This window comes from Manduca sexta, chromosome 2, assembly GCF_014839805.1.
Source record: "Manduca sexta isolate Smith_Timp_Sample1 chromosome 2, JHU_Msex_v1.0, whole genome shotgun sequence".
NCBI classification, from domain to species: domain Eukaryota; kingdom Metazoa; phylum Arthropoda; class Insecta; order Lepidoptera; family Sphingidae; genus Manduca; species Manduca sexta.
In genome coordinates, this window is record NC_051116.1 from 7326461 (window position 1) to 7346323 (window position 19863).

Consider the following 19863-nt stretch of genomic DNA (forward strand, 5'->3'; position numbering starts at 1 on the left):
TGTAGAAATCTGCAAACTAAAGGAATTTTCTCTATATTTTACTACACGCAATACAAAATCCTTTTTTTATTGAGTGAATAAATTTTCATACGTTTATAAATGCTTTACAACACGAACACATACTAATCTTGTCAAATATTTAAATTCTATATGATATATTGCATGTAAATAAAGTTGGAAATGGGTTTTAAAAATACTACACGAGTCTACACAACTTTTTAAATATATTTTTTTTATGAGAAGGAATCTATATCATACTGTCTAAGTAATATTGTAAAACACGCCTACGAAATATAAAAAAATATATGTATTAAAATACCGCTCCATGTAATGGAAACGCACAGTTAAATAACTATGATTTCATGTCCTACTTTTCTGACTACTTATTAATTATAACCTGGCAATGATCTGCTTAGTTGTAGTGACATAAATTCTAGCCAGTATTTAAGTACAGTTTTAAGAACACTTGTACTGAAACGGCCCCTAATTATCAAGCTCGTATTCTGACACGGCCCTTAGGTTGATTTAAGGATATTAAACTTTATTTATATGTGCTAATGGTGTATTTTTGTTCACAGATAATCGAAAGAAAAGTGCCTAACAAATTACGAAATTAAGGAATGTGCCTTCAGTGATAGTGATTACAAAGTGTTAATTGAATTAAATTCAGTGTATTGCTAGTGATTTTTATTGTGATAAAACATCATGGAGTTAAGAAGATTAGCGTTTCTGTTCTTCGTCGTCGGGTTGGCTTCGCAATGTACAGGTAAGTTTTTTAGGGGACTTTGAGATATAGTTTTTAAGGGGTATATTAGTTATTTTATTGTTATTAGTGGAAAATTCAAAGGTAAGATTTTTTTTTCATGGAAGGGGATTTAAAGATATAGTACTGGGGGCGCTTATAGTACATTTTGTGTTGATAATTATCGGATTTTGAAATACAAGTTCAACCTTTACAATGCACAGTCGAATATAGCTAACCAAATTGCGCAGTTTTCATAAAATTAGTTCGAATTGTTGAAACTGCGTGGGTTATTGGGCACAGAAGTCATCTAAAAACTGTTAACACATTTAAGTCTGCAGTTTTCTCGAATGTTCTTGTTACAAAACTTTTTTTATAAAATTGCCCGAGAAATTATATAATTTTTATCATCATCATTTAGGGGCTCTTTTAGAATGAAAGGGCTTATATAAAATATAAATGCATTAATAAAGGCTTATATAAAATATAAATGCATTTTCAAGACTAACGTTATGTCACCCCAGCTCTTATACCAGCACAATGCCAGGAAGTAAAAAAAAGCAATGACTAACGTCTAGGTAATAATTTTAGAATTCTAGGTCAGAACAACCGGCCAACTGTGCCCGATGTGAGTACAGCGCTACCAATATATCTGTGAAACGAGTGGGCGCGTCGCGTATGCCAACGTTAATAAGAATATTTGATGTTCATTAATATTCTGTCTTATTGTGTAAGGTTCAGCTATTTATAGTATTTTGATTATTGGTTAAGTGGATTAGCTCATTCATAATTCATTTGTTTGGTAGCAAGTTTCGTAACAATTTTATATGACCTTGACCGAACTAGAATTAGCATTACAAATGCTAACGTTCCACTACTAGGATCTGTCTGACAATTTATGAGGCTATTTAAATATAATGTAGATCTTGAAATAAAACTATTTTTCGGAATATTTTCGCGGTTTTTTATATTATGAATTTCGCGCAACGTTTAGAAGACTTTGCAGCATGATCACGCGAGAGATCAGGTGTTGGTCATCCGGAAAGTTAAAGTAACTAGTCATTTGAATGTAGATCTGCTTGTCATTCTTTAATAAACCTTAAACAAGGAGCTTGGTAGCCGATACCATAGTATATAGAACAGTAATTATGTACAATCAATTATGAATTTGAATAAATCACTTTAATAATTAATTTGCTTTTTCCATTGTCATTTTAACGCCTAAATCGCTGCAACCTATGAAACAATCGCCGCATTAAGTGTTTATTTTGTAAAACAATACTTTCCTTGAAGTTATGTAACCCCTCCCCACTCCCTTCACAGATAAATCTGTAGTACAGTAATGCTATAAAACTCTAAGACGAGGCCAAGAGGATACACAGAAAACCAAAACAAATATGATATGCGCTGTTTATTTTGGAATGTAGTTTATAGTTTTATGGATTTATAATCGGCCATTTAGAATTTCTCGAATGAAAAAAAATAAATGTTTTACGGATGTATGCTTAATTCCTTTGCCGTTATTCCTAGAATAGATAGATGTGAAATGTCACTTGTTTACTGATTTTGCGTAGGAGTTACTAAAAACAAGATGGCGGTCGATAAATATAACCTATTTTTTATTTTTATAAAAATATCAATTGCTTAGATGAAAGAATATAGAGATTATAGCCTAGATTTTATATTTCCAATTGAAATACATAATATATTTTTCCTATACTAGTTTTTTTATACCACTATTGTCAAATGCCTTATCAAGTGTATTTGTAATAATTTCAATCTTACAACCTCTGCCCTTTCGATCTGGTTTATCTAATTTGACTATTGCCATTTATGAGAAGATTGGTTTGTTTATTGGTAGAATTGGAAAATTTGAGATTGTTGCTTTGGTAATATTACCTATGATACGTAGTTAGTCGTAGTTATAAGTAGGTGTATACTGCCGTGCCAAGCGCAAAAGCGTTATGTCAGAGAAACCTTATTTTGAGATAATCGAAGTTTTGTAAATATAGTTTTATAACTTTGTAACTTAGTGCGTATGGCGTATGCATGAATGTATTTCTGACTGAGAGTGATGTCGCTGCGACGAGTTCTCTTAGAGCAGTAGTAGTTGCATTCGGATGTATAAATTAAAATTAATTTGAATGAAACATTATTTTGTTTCCAACTTATACTTTTTTATTTTACACCTAAGATTTGAGTTACTTATTGTAGTGTTATATTCAAGTAGATAAGTACGTGGTTTAATTTAGTAACGCAATGTTAATGACTGTATATAGAAGGAAATAATAATAACTTATATTAATTTAACTCTTAAGAAAGACATGATGTCAAAAATGAACAAAATCAATCATTAAAATAGTACAGCATAGCAGACATTGATATTTATTTGCAACTATCAATCTAATGATAATAATACAATCGATCATGATGTGAATTCTACGTTTGACATTGTGTTTGGTCTACATTGCTTTTATCACTAATCATTTCACTGCCAAAGAAAGTGACATCGATTTGATGCTTTCGCTTCTTGTAGATTTCATTACTTGGAACTTTAATTTTAATGTACTTTAGGAATTAGATTTCTAATACGGGCAGATTAATATATGAATAATTGAACCGGCCATAGTTAATTTTGTGCGGAATCCAAACACGCTTCCTTTCAAATCAAAGTCAGCTCACGCATGCCACAGCGCGTGAATCGCGAAAGTTCGTTACTTTTGTGCTTGTGTTGGGTCACTCCGTCTTATCATTTTAAATATGTAACAATATCAGCCCTGTATTATATTCTGGCCACTACTGACCACGTGCCTTCTGTACTACTGAAAAGATCTAGTCCTAAATCCACTACGATGGCCTAGTGCAGGTAGACTTCACACACCTTCGAAATTCTTATGGAGAATTCTCAGGTATGCAGGTTTCCTCACGATGTTTTTCTTCACCGTTAAAGGTAATAATTTAGTGGCCGTTTCTCAAATTGCAAGAAAATTTTATTTGATAGTTATTGTGTTAAATAGCTAATGTAGATAGTAATCATTTCATTATCATTTATTTGTGAGCATAGATAATCTATGCATCCATTTTAAAGAGTGACTTTTGTTTTAGGTCGGCTTATACATTTATGTGTCGAGTAGTACGTATTTACTTAAAGTTGTGAAATAGGCCAGTAATAGTGTAATTATAATTCAAAGTTTAAACTCAATACGCCCTTCTAATTACGCATCTCGCTGACAATACGCGTCAAAGCGCACGTCACACCTGTCAAGTTGACAGATGTGACAGCTGTCAAGCGCGCGCGTGCAGCCAAATCAATTTCAGAGATACCGTTACGTTTCTTTTTACGTAGGGGCATTGATTTGTTAACTTGTTGTGTGATGGAATTTGGAATGAGAAAACTGTAAAGTAAATTAATTAAAGTGTGATAAGCGGTTAATAGATATACTCAGCTATAGTGTAACACATAAACTAGAAAATGGAGATCTATTATAGTTTGCGAATCGTCTAAGCCATGAAGAGAAATTTAGAGAAAAATAACATAATTTGCAATGGAAAAAATTTAAAAGGTATCACACTTTTTAACTGCACCATAATTTTGCCGCGTGAAACTTTTCTTGGATATTAATTTTGGGGAATATGACACCACTCCCTCGGGAGTCATTTAGGCGGGGTCAACGAACCCATCCAATTAATTAGAGTTCTAATCATGATGTTAATGTAGGACACGGAGCCGCGTGTGCTGTGGATGCGGCAGTTTTAACCAAATTCTTGGGATATTTAATATCTAATAAGTCTGTATATAGATTTGGTAGTAGATATATTATACAATGTTGCTGCATTTTTCTAAAAGAATTTTGTAATTTTTTTTAAACTATTAGCTGTGCATTTTAATGCAACAAAATCAACCAAAAATTATTGTTAAGCAATTGTTGACAGAACATTATTTTATGATGATAATAATAGTCCATATTTTTATACTCAGTAAATACTCGTTTAATATTTCATGATTTTAATGGCTCATTATATGATTACTAGATTTAAATCAGCCTAGACATCTTTATTTATTGCGTACAAAAATTAACTGGTAAAAAGATAGCACAAGGAATAATACACTGGTTATTATGTATAAAATAAGTATTAGCCAATAGTTTACCAGATTTTTAACTTCACTTAACATCTTAAACTTACAAAATAATTTTAAATTTAGAACTGCCAAAACACAGTAAACTGTCGTAAATTTTTTGCTTACAATTTCAAAATGTTTTATACTGCCGTCTCCATAAACTTCGGTTATCTCTCCGCGTTGAGTAACAGGTGGGGTGTAGTAATGTAAGGAAAACACGCACCGGCTTGAAAACATTTTATATAGATAACTTTGATTACTGTTACGCGTTGTATTATAGACCTTATTTCTTAGATACTAACGTATACACGCTTTTTATTCCTAAATGGGTAGACAGAAGCTGTACTAGTACATTCTCTTAGTAGTGTTTCGTCCCGTGATGTGATAGGGAATGAGCCTATTCAGTTTACTTAGTCGCAGCTCGGAGTCAGGAAATAGGCAGTGTGATGCCCCCGTGCCTCGAAAAGCACGTAAAGCCGTTGGTCCTGCGCCTGACCTCTTTTCGGTCATGTCGGATTGCCGTCTCACCGGATTATGAGAGTGAAGGAACAGAGAGTGCTTGTGTATTGCGTAAACTTGTGCACTATAATATCTCCTGCGTGGCTGATCTTTGTTGAGATTCGGATAGGAGGGAATCAGAATTAATTTTACGTTTCCCGACATAGAAATCGAACTCAGTACTTTCCAAGCGGCATATGGCTACACAAATAATGACGTATAAAGCGATAGAGGTACGTGCTTTCAACGCGCTAAATCAATTACTTCTATGAATAACGATTAAGGGCTCTAATGGAGATCTCTACGTGCTCTAAAAGCGCTAAATAACCCAAGCGATTAACTGGAATTTCGCGCGAAATCTTTCAAGATAGATCACGTACCTACACACGTTCAGGAGCGAAGAATTTCCTTTACGCAATATGATAAGAGATAAGGCGTTATGACATAGAAAAATTGAGATACCACGTGCTTTAATTCTAGAATGTCTTTAGCTTATTTATTTTTAAGTATTTAAGTGTGATTTAATGGATAGCATCAACAAAAACATATACATATTATAATATTATCAGCCTTGTTATACTGTCTTACTGCTGGGCCTCCTCTACTACTGAGAGGGATTAGGCTTTAGTCCACCACGCTGGCCTAGAGCGGATAGATAAACTTCACATACAATCAAAATTCTTATAGAATACTGCTCAGGTATGCAGGTTTTCTTCCGATGTTTTCCTTCTTAGCAAGCGATAATTCACAAAGAACAAACATAACTTTAGCAAATTCAGAGGTGCGTGCCCTTGGGTTTTGAACCTGCGGACTTGTCTTGGCAGTCTATTCCACTGTTAATTAAGCTTCGTAATATTAAAGACAAGTTATTCAGAATTGTTTTTCGAAGATTTTAGTTGCCTAATCTGAGGATCGAACCAAAACCTCAGTATACAAGCCTGCTCTCCAATTACACCATCTTAAACAAGTTATTTAAAATATTTACAACAAACCTAACGGCATTCCGAATCGAGTTACGTCAAATGTTAATTCATTCGGTCATTGATTTATGAATGAGTATTGAATGGGTTCATTCTTTGAGGCGCGAATTTTAATGTTCAGCAATCAATTCGGCTTTTTGCGAGGCGGATTATTTTTGACTAACTAACGAAGTATGGCTGATATTAACCCGATTGGTGAGATTACCTGAAATACAGTTTTCACGCGTTTTACTTCACCGTTAAAGAAAGCGATAATAGACAAAAAATACACACATATCTTTAGAAAAGTCAGAGGTGCATGTCCTAGGGTTTTGAACCTGCGGACCGTGTTCGCAGTCAATTCGACTTTCAACTAGGCCATCGTCCCCTTATTTTGGCATCGGATTATAATAATAATAATAATAATATCAGCCCTGTATTATATACTTGCCCACTGCTGAGCACGGGCCTCCTCTACTACTGAGAGTGATTAGACCTTAGTCCACCACGCTGGCCTAGTGCGGATTGGTAGACTTCACACATCGGAATTCCTATAGAGAACTTCTCAGATGTGCAGGTTTCCTGACGATGTTTTCCTTCACCGTTAAAGCGAACGATAAATTCACAAAGAATACACACATGATTTTTTTGAAAAGTCAGAGGTGTGTGCCCTTGGGATTTGAACCTGCGGACCGTGTTCGCAGTCAGTTCCACTTAAAACTAGGCCATCGCCTCCTTTTTTTGGCATAGGAGTATACAACTATATAAACATACAGACTGACGTATTAATATAAACAGCAAATGTATGTCACACAGTCAAAGACCGTGTTATGTGCCATTGTTTTGGCAAGTTTATTTAAGGACCTATAATTTATTCCGTCATTAATTTGTATTGCACAATTGTGCACAATTTGGTGATGCATGCGGGTTTCTTCATGTGAATTTTCGTAAATAAAGGTCTGACTGTGTATTTTTTTAGGATAAATATTTACTGTATTTTAATCAAGGACAGGGTAGAAATATGTGATCTATTTCATTCAAATCCATTCAGTAATTACTACGTCAACTATTAACATTTATAAACACTCACATTATAATATTAGTAAGATAATATAATTTTGAACTAAAACATCCCTTACATCCTTACATATTATAAAACAAAGTTCCGCGCCACGTCTGTCTATCTGAAAGCGATAAACTAAAAACTACCGAATGCATTTCGATTAAATTTGGTATGGATATTGTTTGAAACCTTGGAAAGGGCATAGGCTTCTTTTACCACGGAAAAACTATCACGTTAGCGAAGCAAGTAAAATCTAGTAATAAACAAATTTAGTCTTGAACAGAACCCTCATTGCCTCTCGGATTCGCACTAAATCAGTGTTAATTTCACTATCCAGCCAGATTTCCCATAATCAGGTAGTCTATAATCTAAGATTTCGCCTAAAACCCGAGCGCCTCTATAATCTTAATGGCGGAAGGCGGTAGATTACAAATTGTTATCAATGTTTCGTAAATCTTATCAGTTACCGCTACTACGGTTCCTCACACATTTTCGAGTTTTTGGTTAGTGTCCTTTACTTGGGAAGACTTAAGTGGAAGGCGAGAGACTGAGAAATAGGTATAATTTTAATTTATGATGCTATTAGGGCCTGCTTCCCGATGAGTCGAATATTAAGGCGATCAAATACAAAAGTCAAGATCCTGAATAAATGGTGCACAAGAGAATAAGGTTTAGGTGCCCTATTCCTTCTGTAGGGGCGAATCCGTCTTCTAACAATTACGGGCGTCGTAATCAATGGACAGCTTCGATAGCCTTATAGGCCGTATAGGTGCTAGAATATGGCCTGGATAAAATTTTCCGTACATTGTATTTTAAAAGTGCTAAGACTTTTGTACTGAGAAAGAAATATTTATTTATTAGCTTTTTATTGTACATGAAGGATAATATAAATATGATATAAAATTACTATATTATGTGGACTTAGTCGCATGACAGTATAAAGTGGTTGTTTTACTTCGTTTGACATTAAATTTTACTCTAAGTAGATGCCCAACTTTTATTACCAAACTGGTTTAAAAAAGTGTCTTTGTATAGTTGACGCGAACAAGTTTTTTGCTCGTTTCAAAATGAGTAGGTTTTTATGAGACGCTTCTAATGACTATCTCACCACGCCTACGCTTGGATGAAAATTTAACTAGATTTCAAAAAAAGATGCAAATTATGTTCTCTGCCTTCAGTATAAAAGAAAGAAAGTGTCTTAAAATTAAATGATAATTTATTTGAACCCGTAAAATGTTATACATTATTTTTATATTCCGTCAATATTAACTCTACCACCAGTTCGGAAAGTAGTTCTCACCAGAGAAGAACGGGCAAGAAACTCTGGTCTTTCTCTTTTCAAAATCAGTTTAAGATATAAACTACAATACATGATCCAGATTATAGAGAAAAGAAAAAAAATACAATGTTTTTTTTTACTTAAGATGTCTCAGGATAAAGTCGATAAGATGAAACGCGGTTCTTTGATCCGTTCTTTTTCATAGCACACTCTTAACAGGGTGGTTGAGGTCATGTTTGGGTCGATTGACAAGCTGTCTTTCGCGAAATATCGCCATAAGCCCCGCTGTATTACGTCGCTGTTTTGACACGTAGTACCTTAAATTCCGCGTAGTTTTATTCTTTATGGGTCTGTATTTAACCAACGATCGGCTTGTGGCGAGGGTTAAGCAGAGATGATATAAGGCGAGCCTTTTATAGAAACCTAAGCAATTCGGCTTGCGGAGAGGGGTAGATCAAAATTGTATAAGGCGAGCATATTATTAGTAGTATATAAATCTAAGTGATTATTCCACTGACTCATAACCCAAATAAAGTCTACAATCAGACATGAAATAAAAAAATAAACACGGAATACTACGCTCAGATCAGCTCCGAAGTAACACGAAACCCCTCGGAATGTAAATAACGGTCACCGATCAGTATAAATCGTCTGCAATACTTGGCCGCTGTCCAATCGATGTAACGAGATATAAGCTGTATATACGTTTTTTTATACGGGAAAAGTGACCAGCAGGTGACGAGGGGGCTTCAGATAGAATATCTTTCAGGTTCAGTCCGGGCTTAAGAAAAATATAGTGAGAAATCTTACATACCTAAAAATTTCTAGAGTGCAGATTTTGTAGGTGAAGTAGGCCAGGGAAGTCTTAAGGTCTAATGGCGTAAACCTTCAGAAGAGGCCCGTGTAGCAGTGGACCAGTACTTACATGGCTGATATTATTATTATACGATAGCTATTTCGAAAGTTATGAGTGGTTTCTGTGTGAATTATCGCTTGCTTTTACGATGGAGGAAAACGTCGTGAAGGAACATGCATACCTGAGAAGTTATCCATATTAATTTTGAAGGTATATGAAGTCTAGCAACCCGCACTTAGCCAGCGTGATGAAGCCTAATCCCTCTTAGTAGTAAAAGAGCCCCCTGCAGCAGTAGGACAGTAAATAATATTGACTGATATTATTATAATATAGTAAACTTAGCCCAAACTCGATCCACATAAGTTCATTCGACAACCAGTGGTAGCCGCACAGTTTCTATGTCACGTAGGTTGTACAAATATTGCAACAGGTTGTCAAGCGAGCTTTACGACAACTTCACATGTAAATACGCACGATTTATGGGGTTATCTCCTTCCAACTTTAATGGGTCATGTTTGGAAAATGTATTCCAGTTTTGATATTCCACAGGATTTGTTTTTTGTAATATTTATATGTAAAAGATTTTTTTAGTAAAGCTGGGAATGATTAATGTGCGTGATGTGTGTATGTTTCGCCTACTGGTAAGCGATACGACCGCCCATAAGCAGTAGTAACACCATACAGATATTTGAATTACATAGTTTTTTTATACGTGATGGTTAGGAGTAGAGTCCAATAGAATATACACTGACGAGAGATGATTACCCCTTGGCAGTTGACACAATTATGCCGGTCTATTGGAACCGGATTTTGTTGTTTTGACACTTATCAATGTTATAAAAGTGGTCACAAATTCTATTCCCATTATAGTAATGCTTCCTAGACTACCACCCATCAACCTTCTCACTTCTGTATTTATACACTTGTCGATATTATAAAAGTGGTCACAAATTCAATTCCCATTATAGGAATGCTTCCTAGACTACCACCCAGCAGCATTCCCACTTGTGTATTTATATACTGGCCAATATTATAAGAGCAGCCACAAATTCAATTCCCATTATAGGAATGCTTCCTAGTCTACCACTCACGCATTCCCACTTGTGTATGTATACATTTGTCAATAATATAAGAGCAGCCACAAATTCTATTCCCATTATAGGAATGCTTCCTAGTCTACCACCCACACATTCCCACTTGTGTATGTATACATTTGTCAATAATATAAGAGCAGCCACAAATTCTATTCCCATTATAGGAATGCTTCCTAGTCTACCACCCACACATTCCCACTGGTGTATTTATAGTGGACAATCGACAAATGTCGAACAGGTCAAGATAAGTGATAACGCACATGTGTTACATTGATATTATTGATCGATATTGCGAATGGCGTGAGATATGAATAAAATTACATGTTTGTTTACATCATTTTTATAAATACGAAGGTAAAAAGTTGGTTTTTGAAAGTTATATATAGTCATAGTCAAATTTGTATACAGAATTAATTGCTATTCTATCTGATAACCAATGTCAAATGATGGGTTGCAGTTTGCTATAATGAGGTTTTCGGAGATGCAAACAACTCACTTCCCTTTAATTATTTTTTGTTTAAGACCGATATCGCATTCATATTAAGGAATTTAATTATTAATAATCTATTTCACGTCTTTAAAGAAGCGTTATTAATTTAATTTTCGAGACCGCTACTTTACTGAATAAAAAGGACAAAAGGCATTTACTCATAACATTAACAATAAAAAATATAATTTAATCTCCGCATATGCCGCCTTTTTATGAAAAACACAATTTCACATTAGCAATAAAGAACTAATTATGGAAATAAAACATTGTATCATTCACCTTAATTTGACCCGTAAATAACGCGAAGGCCGCCGCATTCATTTAACAAATTAGCGAAATTATACCCACGTCATGTTTTATTTTAACACTCTAATTAATGTCGTGTTTTGTAATTATGTATGTGTATATATCGTATGCTAGATTCCACTATAATTTTACTCGCTAAATATGTGAAGATAGAATAAAATTGTAACCTGTATAATTGCTATATATTTTATATTCCAATGTCTTAGAATAATTATAATACTTCTTGATTACATTCTTCTACATTACACATTAAAAGTATTTATTACTTGTCGTCGAGTCAAATGTAATAATATAAAATTAGTCATGTATCGAACAAATCACTTTGCATTAACAGATTTATAGCATTAATCCAATGATAATCCAAAGGGCGTGGTAGCGTCGGACACCATGCTTTTCACATTAACCTTGATTAATTAGCCGCCATATTGCATCTGAGTTATGACCTCTTTGCATAATTACTGGCCAGTGTTGTGGCTTTTAGCGAAAAAGCAGTTATGAAAAAAAGAATTTGATTAATTTAAAAATTGAATTTGTGTTGTAGACGCCGCGCTGTCTGTTAGAGAATTAGAAATATGGCGGCCCTTAGAATAATTATTTAGTCATTAATTTGAGGAGTGGCCAAAAGAAAACGACACACAATATGTACTTCATGAGTAGAGTCAGAAAGCTGAAGACTTCAGAACCTTTCAAGACTTACTTATGAGTCATGGAAAATTAAATAACGCGATGTAAGTCCTGAAATAACGCAATAACATAATCAGAACCCAAACATTCTCATGCTCAGACATAAAAAAAAAAAACAAAAACATAACGGGTGCAAGGAAAATAAATCTCTATTGGGTACGACGTTAATGACAAACTCAATTGGCGGGAGCGAGTGATTTGCAGAAACAATCTGCACCCTTTTGTTTTTAAGCCCAGTGATTAATATAAGTGGTGGTAGTCACACAGTCTTGTAACGTTAGTTCAAATGTCAATTACGTTTCGTCGGTCGGATAAATTGGGACGGACGAAAACAATGTCTTTTGTAATGAATGTTAATCAGTGACATAATAACTGTTATGCGATTCTTAACTTATTAGAAAGTCTACATACATAACTATCATGTATAGTTCTAAGCCCATTGAAGATCATTTTGTCTGACAAGGCGGACAATAGAGAAATGGACGAAGTTCTGTTAGCAGGTTTTAACTAAGATCTGAAACATAATTTGCGTCTTAATTGTGTAGGAATTGCTGCTTAATTCTTGATATCCAAATCTTTAAATACAGCGAGAACGACAGGCATAATTCATATCTTGGATACATTAAGGTAAGAATGAATTCGTCCTACGTACGCATTATTAAAATGACTCATATCATGTGACGTGTCATTTTGTGTCTATGGAATGATTTGTGAGATGGCGGGATTTCTCCTTAATTTTTTTAACGCCATGGGGAAACATTTTTGGATACTTTCCGGGGGAAGTAATTTACGCGGTTGACAGCAAAATATAGATTATTTATCGATATAGCCATTTTGAACAGCGAAAAGTTCGGGAACTTTTTTTATTTAGATTTTTGCCAATAACCTGACAGTTACTGAGTTTTGATCTCAATAATATTGGGTACGAAATTCGAAATTGTGTCGATGTTTGAATACAATATATTTTAGAAACACAGGAACTGCTGATCTGCGAATGAAATTTGGTGCACATATAGACTATAACATTAGCATATAGGAAACTAAATATATAACTTAATGATAAGACCGCCCATTGTGTAACCGTTTTTTATTTGTTTTCTTTTGTTTTTCTGTATGTTTTATTGGTGGTGCAGTTTTAATATTATTATTATTAAATATCAATAAAGAAATAAGCGGCGATAGCCTAGTTGGGTGTGGAACGGACTGCCGAGACGAATGTCCGCAGGTTCAAATCCTAAGGCCACACACCTCTGACTTTTCTAAAAAATCATGTGTGTAATTTATCGTTCGCTTTAACGGTGAAGGAAAACATCGTGAGGAAACCTGCACATCCGAGAAGATCTCTATAGGAATTTTGAACGTGTATGAAGTCTACCAATCCGCACTAGGCCAGCGTGGTGGACTAAGGCCTAATCCCTCTCAGTAGTAGAGGAGGCCCGTGCTCAGCAGTGGGCAAGTATATAAACAGGGCTGATATTATTTTTATTTTAATAAAGGAATTACGAGTCGGTGTGACGCTCGCCCACAGCGGACCACATGAATGGCCCACAAAGCTTCGACAAAGGGGCTATATTTTTAGCCGTGCGTCATCAAAGGTTTACTGAATTACAACGGCCATACATCAATATCTCGGGTTACGCGGCTTCTAGCCGTTTGTGCATTATGGGAATTGCGAAATTTTTGTTGTGTTTTGATTTATAGGTATTCAAAATGGCTTTTGTTAATAATAGCGTCGCCAAGAGATTTTAAAACAGTTTCCAAATGTAAAGCCTAAGTCCTAAGTCTTGACGACTTGCTTGATCGATCATTCCCGTACGTCGAAACTCGAATGAATTTACCAATTCCATTTTTATATTCCGTACGCTCAATTACGCTCTGCTCTATGTTATTGTTAAAGCGGGAGAGGGTGAGTGGGGAAGGAAGATGTGCTCTCGACTTTACCTATAATTTATATTTTTCTCATTCTCCATATCAAGTGCCCCTCCTTAGGCCATCGGCTGACGACGCTCTTGGGCGATAGCTTAGTAAAGAGTAGAACGGACTGCCGAGACGAATGTGCCAAAATCATCAATTGTTAACGAATATTTTTACCAAAAATCTCAGTTTATTTATTTATTACATTATTGTACACCAGATACAAAAATAATAGAACAAGAAAAGAGAAAACAGTACAAATGGCGGTCTTATCACACGAGACAATCTCTTCTCGGTGGATATAAGACAAAACGGGATATTAAGTGGCTCAATCCTAATTATGATTAAACTGTTATTTTTAATCATTTTGAAGTTTAGTGCTAGTAATGCGTGTTCGTGAGCGTATTTCTGACTGAATGTGCGTTGCTGCTGCGAAGAATTGTCTTAGAGAAGTGGCATTAGAGCGCGTAAAATTAAAATTGCTTTTGATTGATGTTGATTTTGTTCGAAACTTACACGTTTTTTACATCTATTATTCGAGCAATTAATTGTAAGTCTTATTTTCCAGAAAACAAGTATGTGGTTTCATTTAGTAACGTAAAGTCAAAATGAGCCTGTATACTCACTTCACTCACAGAAAACAGGAATATGGCGTGTTCTGTGTTTCCATATCATACATTCCCATATCTAACAATACATCAGGCTAACAAGATTAGAAAAAACTATAAAACAATTTTAAAACAAAAAACGCCCCACACGCGGCAGACTAAACATACCGTTTGGGGAATAAATTATGTGACATGAGTAAACAAAGGGCGCGGTAACCAGTTTATCTTGACCCCTGCTTGATTTGTGACCTAGTTACGTTGTGACAATAGGTTCAGTTCCCTGGCCAGCTTTTTATATCTAAATCACATATCTACGCAATTTGTTCGTCTGCCTACTTATCCCGTTTAAACAGTCATTACTCTTAGTCCTTGTCAAGTAGAGATTTCTTGAATATTATGAGTTATTGTAGAAGATATTTATAAAATTATAATATTAAAAACAACGTGGTTACGGAATTTTTGGTGCACTATATTGTATACAAAAATTACAATATTCTCACTGATATATTAAGAAATATTTTTAACAAATATGAAACCTGTCTTATACACATTTCTTTCCCTCTCCTGTCTCCATAACAATGGCGAAGCTTCCTATACCTGATTCCTGCCGACTTTCCTTTCGTAATTTATGTAAAATCTAATTATCATTGGAACGAATTGCAGACCGCAATTATACATATTATTAGTACCTATATAATGTGTCAGGTAACCATTCGAAAATATCACCCCTCGCCACTGCTCCATACTATGGTTGTCTGAAAGAAATAGCCTCGAATGATAAGACCTGTTATACTTTATTTAGTCAATATTATATCATGTTATATTTTTTTCTGATGTACATTTGAGCAATAAAGTTATAAATAAATTATAAAAACGTCAGCCTAATTCACTAAAAGCTAGCTTCTTTATCCAACTAATAGCCAGCCAACAAGGCAGTCAATTTAACTGCTATATTTAGCGACAAACAATACCAAAATAAGACAATTGTAAGTTCAAAGCTATAGAATGTTAAAAAGTTATGCTTCTCTATATTTTATAGTATCATGAGACTGATGGCAGTCATAAAATTACCTTTATCGGTTAATCTACTCATAGAATACTAGTTATTGCGTTAATAAAATATCAAACCTTTTATATTTAGAGGGCTGGGTAAGATATGCACACTTTATAGAGTTTTAATTCATATGTGAGGCAAGCCTTGTAATAAAAGTATATAATATTAGCCCTATATAATATACTGTCCCAATACTGGGCACGGGAGTTCTCTACTACAGAGAGGAATTAAGCCTTAGTCCACCACGCTGGCCTACTGCGGATTGGTGGACTACACAAAGTTTTAAAATTCTTATAAAGATTTTTCAGGCATGCAGGTTTCTTCACAATGTTTTCCTTTACTGTTAAAGCAAGCATTCACAAAAAAATCATGGTTTAGAAAAGTCGGAGATGTGTGCTCTTGGGTTATGAACCTGAAGACATTCGTCTCGACAGTCCGATCCACACCCAACTAGGCTATCGCCGCTTATAGTCTGGTGAAGTGATAAGTAATCTTGATTGCCTCGATAGAGTAGTTGTAATGCGTACACCGTACGAGTAAGTACGGTGTACGTATCGCGCTAAGTTCCTGCGTTCAAATCCCAGGTTGAGCCAAAAATAATTTTGACTAAATTTTTCCATCTTAATAATTACTCAGTCGAAGCTCGGAGTCAGGAACTTGGCGGTATGATATCCCCGTGCCTCGGAAAGCATGTAAACTGACGTTAAATATCGCTCGAGATAAGGAGACAAAACACCAAAGAACCAAAACATAATACAACGTTTGTAATGCAGTAAATGAATTATTTTAGACAACATTAAACCATACATAAAAACAAGAAAGGGAAGTTGAAAACTATGGCATTATAATTGCAATTTTTTTTATTCTTTATTTATAATTAACTAGGTGTGCCCACGGCTTTGCCCACGCACAAATCAGTGTGTCACAAGATTTTCCCGCGGGAATCTCGACCCACGAGATTTTTTACAACTACGCGACCTCTTCAATAGTAATCGTTATACTTCAGTCAATTTATATAAAACCGTAATGTACTATTAACCTAAACCTTCCTAGAGAATTGCACATTTTTTAGTAAAAACCATATCAAAGTCGGTTCAGTAAATTTTCAGACTTTTGGGGACTTTGTTTTATGATATGCATAGATTAAGAATTTGTCATTTCAAACCATAAATATAAAAATAAAACAAAAAAATACCAAAGAATAAATCATGCAATAATTATAAAAATAAACTATACTAATTGTAATAACCGAAGGCTCAACTTACACTGGTCGTGTTACACGTGTCTCCGCGGGGGTGACTGACTGCGTGACACATTGATTTTTTACTTTTACGCCTTTGATTTATGACTTGTGACTATCCACTTTGTTATGCCGCGAAATGAAACTATTAATAGGGACGTGTGAAATGCCGGCATAATTATGGAGTATGGATGATGTCTCATGGATATACTCAGTACAAAAGGTTTTAATAAGGTTTATAATAAAGAATGAAGAATAAAAATATGCAACAGGTTTCCTTTATGAGGGTGCCTGGTTAGGTTAAGTGCTATAGAAATATCTATCTCTGCCGCCAACATTGGGCCAGCACTGGGGCCAGTATTGGGCATCAATCAACTAAAGTTTCAATGGAATCGTTACTTGATAGAAATAAAAAAAAATCGTTAATTGGTTTCAGAAATTATTGCAACTAATATCAGTCGCAATTAATTCAATTGCAATTAATATAAGTCGCAATTAATTCAACTGCATTTAATATTTGTCGCAATTAATTCCATTGCATTTAGTATTTGTCGCAATTAATTTAATTGCATTTAATATAAGTCGCAATTAATAATTAATTGGTGAATTTATTTAAATTAACCTTCATTAAATGCATAATACAATAAAAAAGGCAGCGTTAAATAATAAGTAGGCATAAAAAATTCAGATTTACTCCCCCAAACTTTAATGTCTATGATCAAAGATACATGCATTTTATGTATCTCATTACATTAAGTTAGAAAAAGGTATTGCGTTACTTTCAACAGCATCCGGTGATAAGATGTCGCGACGCGGTGCGATTTTCTCAGAAGCATACCGCGTAGATTATAATGTTTGTATGAGATAGTGTTGCCAGTTATATTGTTTTTATACTATGATGGGAGTTATGCAGTCGTAGTTGCTCGCTGCGTACGTTTCCGCGATAAAGTACTCGTGGTAGGTCTCATACGTGAGAGGCCGCCTGGATAGGTACCACCGTAAAGTCTATTTCTGCCGCCAAGCAGTGTGTAGCCACGATTGTGTTCCGGTTTGAAGGACATTGTAACTACTGGACATAATAAGACCTAACATCTCATATCTCAAGATAGCGAGCGTAGTGGAATACCAAACAATAGTTTGTAATTCAAGGTGTTGGGGTTTCTACTGTTTATGGGCGGTCGTATCACTTACCATCAGGCGAACGGCAAGCTCGTTTCGTTATTCAAAGGAATAAAAATAAAAAAGTAGCCTATAGGTTAATTCTAATAATCTATCCGTATTGAAATTAAACTAATTTTCGGATTCTATCGCGGTGCTAGTATTTTATTTTCTCCCGACGTTTCGAAGACTTTGCAGCCTTCATGGTCACGGGGGGGACTGAGGTGTTGTTCATCCGTAAAGTCAAAGTTACAATATCTACCTACATTTTACAATTATACAACTTTTTTTAAATTTTTAAAATTTTAGCTGTTGGTGGTCCGATCTACGCAGAATGAGCTCACAGTGTCTTGAAGTCTGGCAGCCGGTCTTTTGGGTTCCGATTTAATTAAATGTAGAACTGGATCCCAGGCTTGTGCAAGCTTCCAACCATCTTCCCTATTGAAATTAGGATGTTTTTAATTTCAATAGCCTCGCGAATCATCCTAGGCAGGAATCGGTGTTCTTTGGCGAGGATTTGTGGCTTGTCTAGTCGCAGATAATGATTGGCACCTCCCTCAGAGTGTTCAGCGACTGCAGACTTCGTCGAGCGTCGGTGTTTCACGTCAGCTATATGTTCTTTTACGCGGGTCCCTATATTTCTTTTGTTTGCCCGATATAAGAGAGGCCACAGTTGCAATCTATTTTGTATACTCCCGGTTCTTGTAGAGGTATGTGACACTTGACAGGTGGTAAAATTGACTAATCTTCTTAGGCGGCTTAAAATAAGTTTTTATGGAAGCACGCTTCAGGATGTAGCCAATCTTGTCGGTGACTCCTCTTACATATGGTAATACAACCGGAACACGTTCAACTGTGGCTGGTTTCACTCGGTTTCTGTGACGGCGGCGTGGAATTTGGAGCTTGTTGTCTCGCAGTACTTGCTTGACATGTTGCAGTTCAGCGGCCAGGTGTTTCTCGTCACAGATTCCTTGTGCTCTCTGAAACAACAACAACTAATCAGACCTTAAGTCATACTGTATATCGGAAACAGACCCATACTGATAAATATCTGAACGGTGAATCTCATCACCACCCAAAACAGTTAGCTACCGTGGGCAAATCTTTGTTTCAGAGAGCACAAGGAATCTGTGACGAGAAACACCTGGCCGCTGAGCTGCAACATGTCAAGCAAGTACTGCGAGACAACAAGCTCCAAATTCCACGCCGCCGTCACAGAAACCGAGTGAAACCAGCCACAGTTGAACGTGTTCCGGTTGTATTACCATATGTAAGAGGAGTCACCGACAAGATTGGCTACATCCTGAAGCGTGCTTCCATAAAAACTTATTTTAAGCCGCCTAAGAAGATTAGTCAATTTTTACCACCTGTCAAGTGTCACATACCTCTACAAGAACCGGGAGTATACAAAATAGATTGCAACTGTGGCCTCTCTTATATCGGGCAAACAAAAAGAAATATAGGGACCCGCGTAAAAGAACATATAGCTGACGTGAAACACCGACGCTCGACGAAGTCTGCAGTCGCTGAACACTCTGAGGGAGGTGCCAATCATTATCTGCGACTAGACAAGCCACAAATCCTCGCCAAAGAACACCGATTCCTGCCTAGGATGATTCGCGAGGCTATTGAAATTAAAAACATCCTAATTTCAATAGGGAAGATGGTTGGAAGCTTGCACAAGCCTGGGATCCAGTTCTACATTTAATTAAATCGGAACCCAAAAGACCGGCTGCCAGACTTCAAGACACTGTGAGCTCATTCTGCGTAGATCGGACCACCAACAGCTAAAATTTTA

The 19863-nt window shown here is 35.6% G+C and overlaps 1 protein-coding gene across 1 annotated transcript in view; it reads left to right on the forward strand.

Annotated features, from left to right (window-relative positions):
• LOC115451539 (protein amalgam) overlaps positions 1 to 19863 on the forward strand; it is a 170691-nt gene that overhangs the window by 13238 nt on the left and 137590 nt on the right. Inside the window, exon 2 of the mRNA XM_037436708.1 lies at positions 579 to 766. Coding sequence (XP_037292605.1) covers positions 706 to 766 — 61 coding nt within the window. The 5' untranslated portion in view covers positions 579 to 705. The remainder of the gene's footprint in view (positions 1 to 578; positions 767 to 19863) is intronic.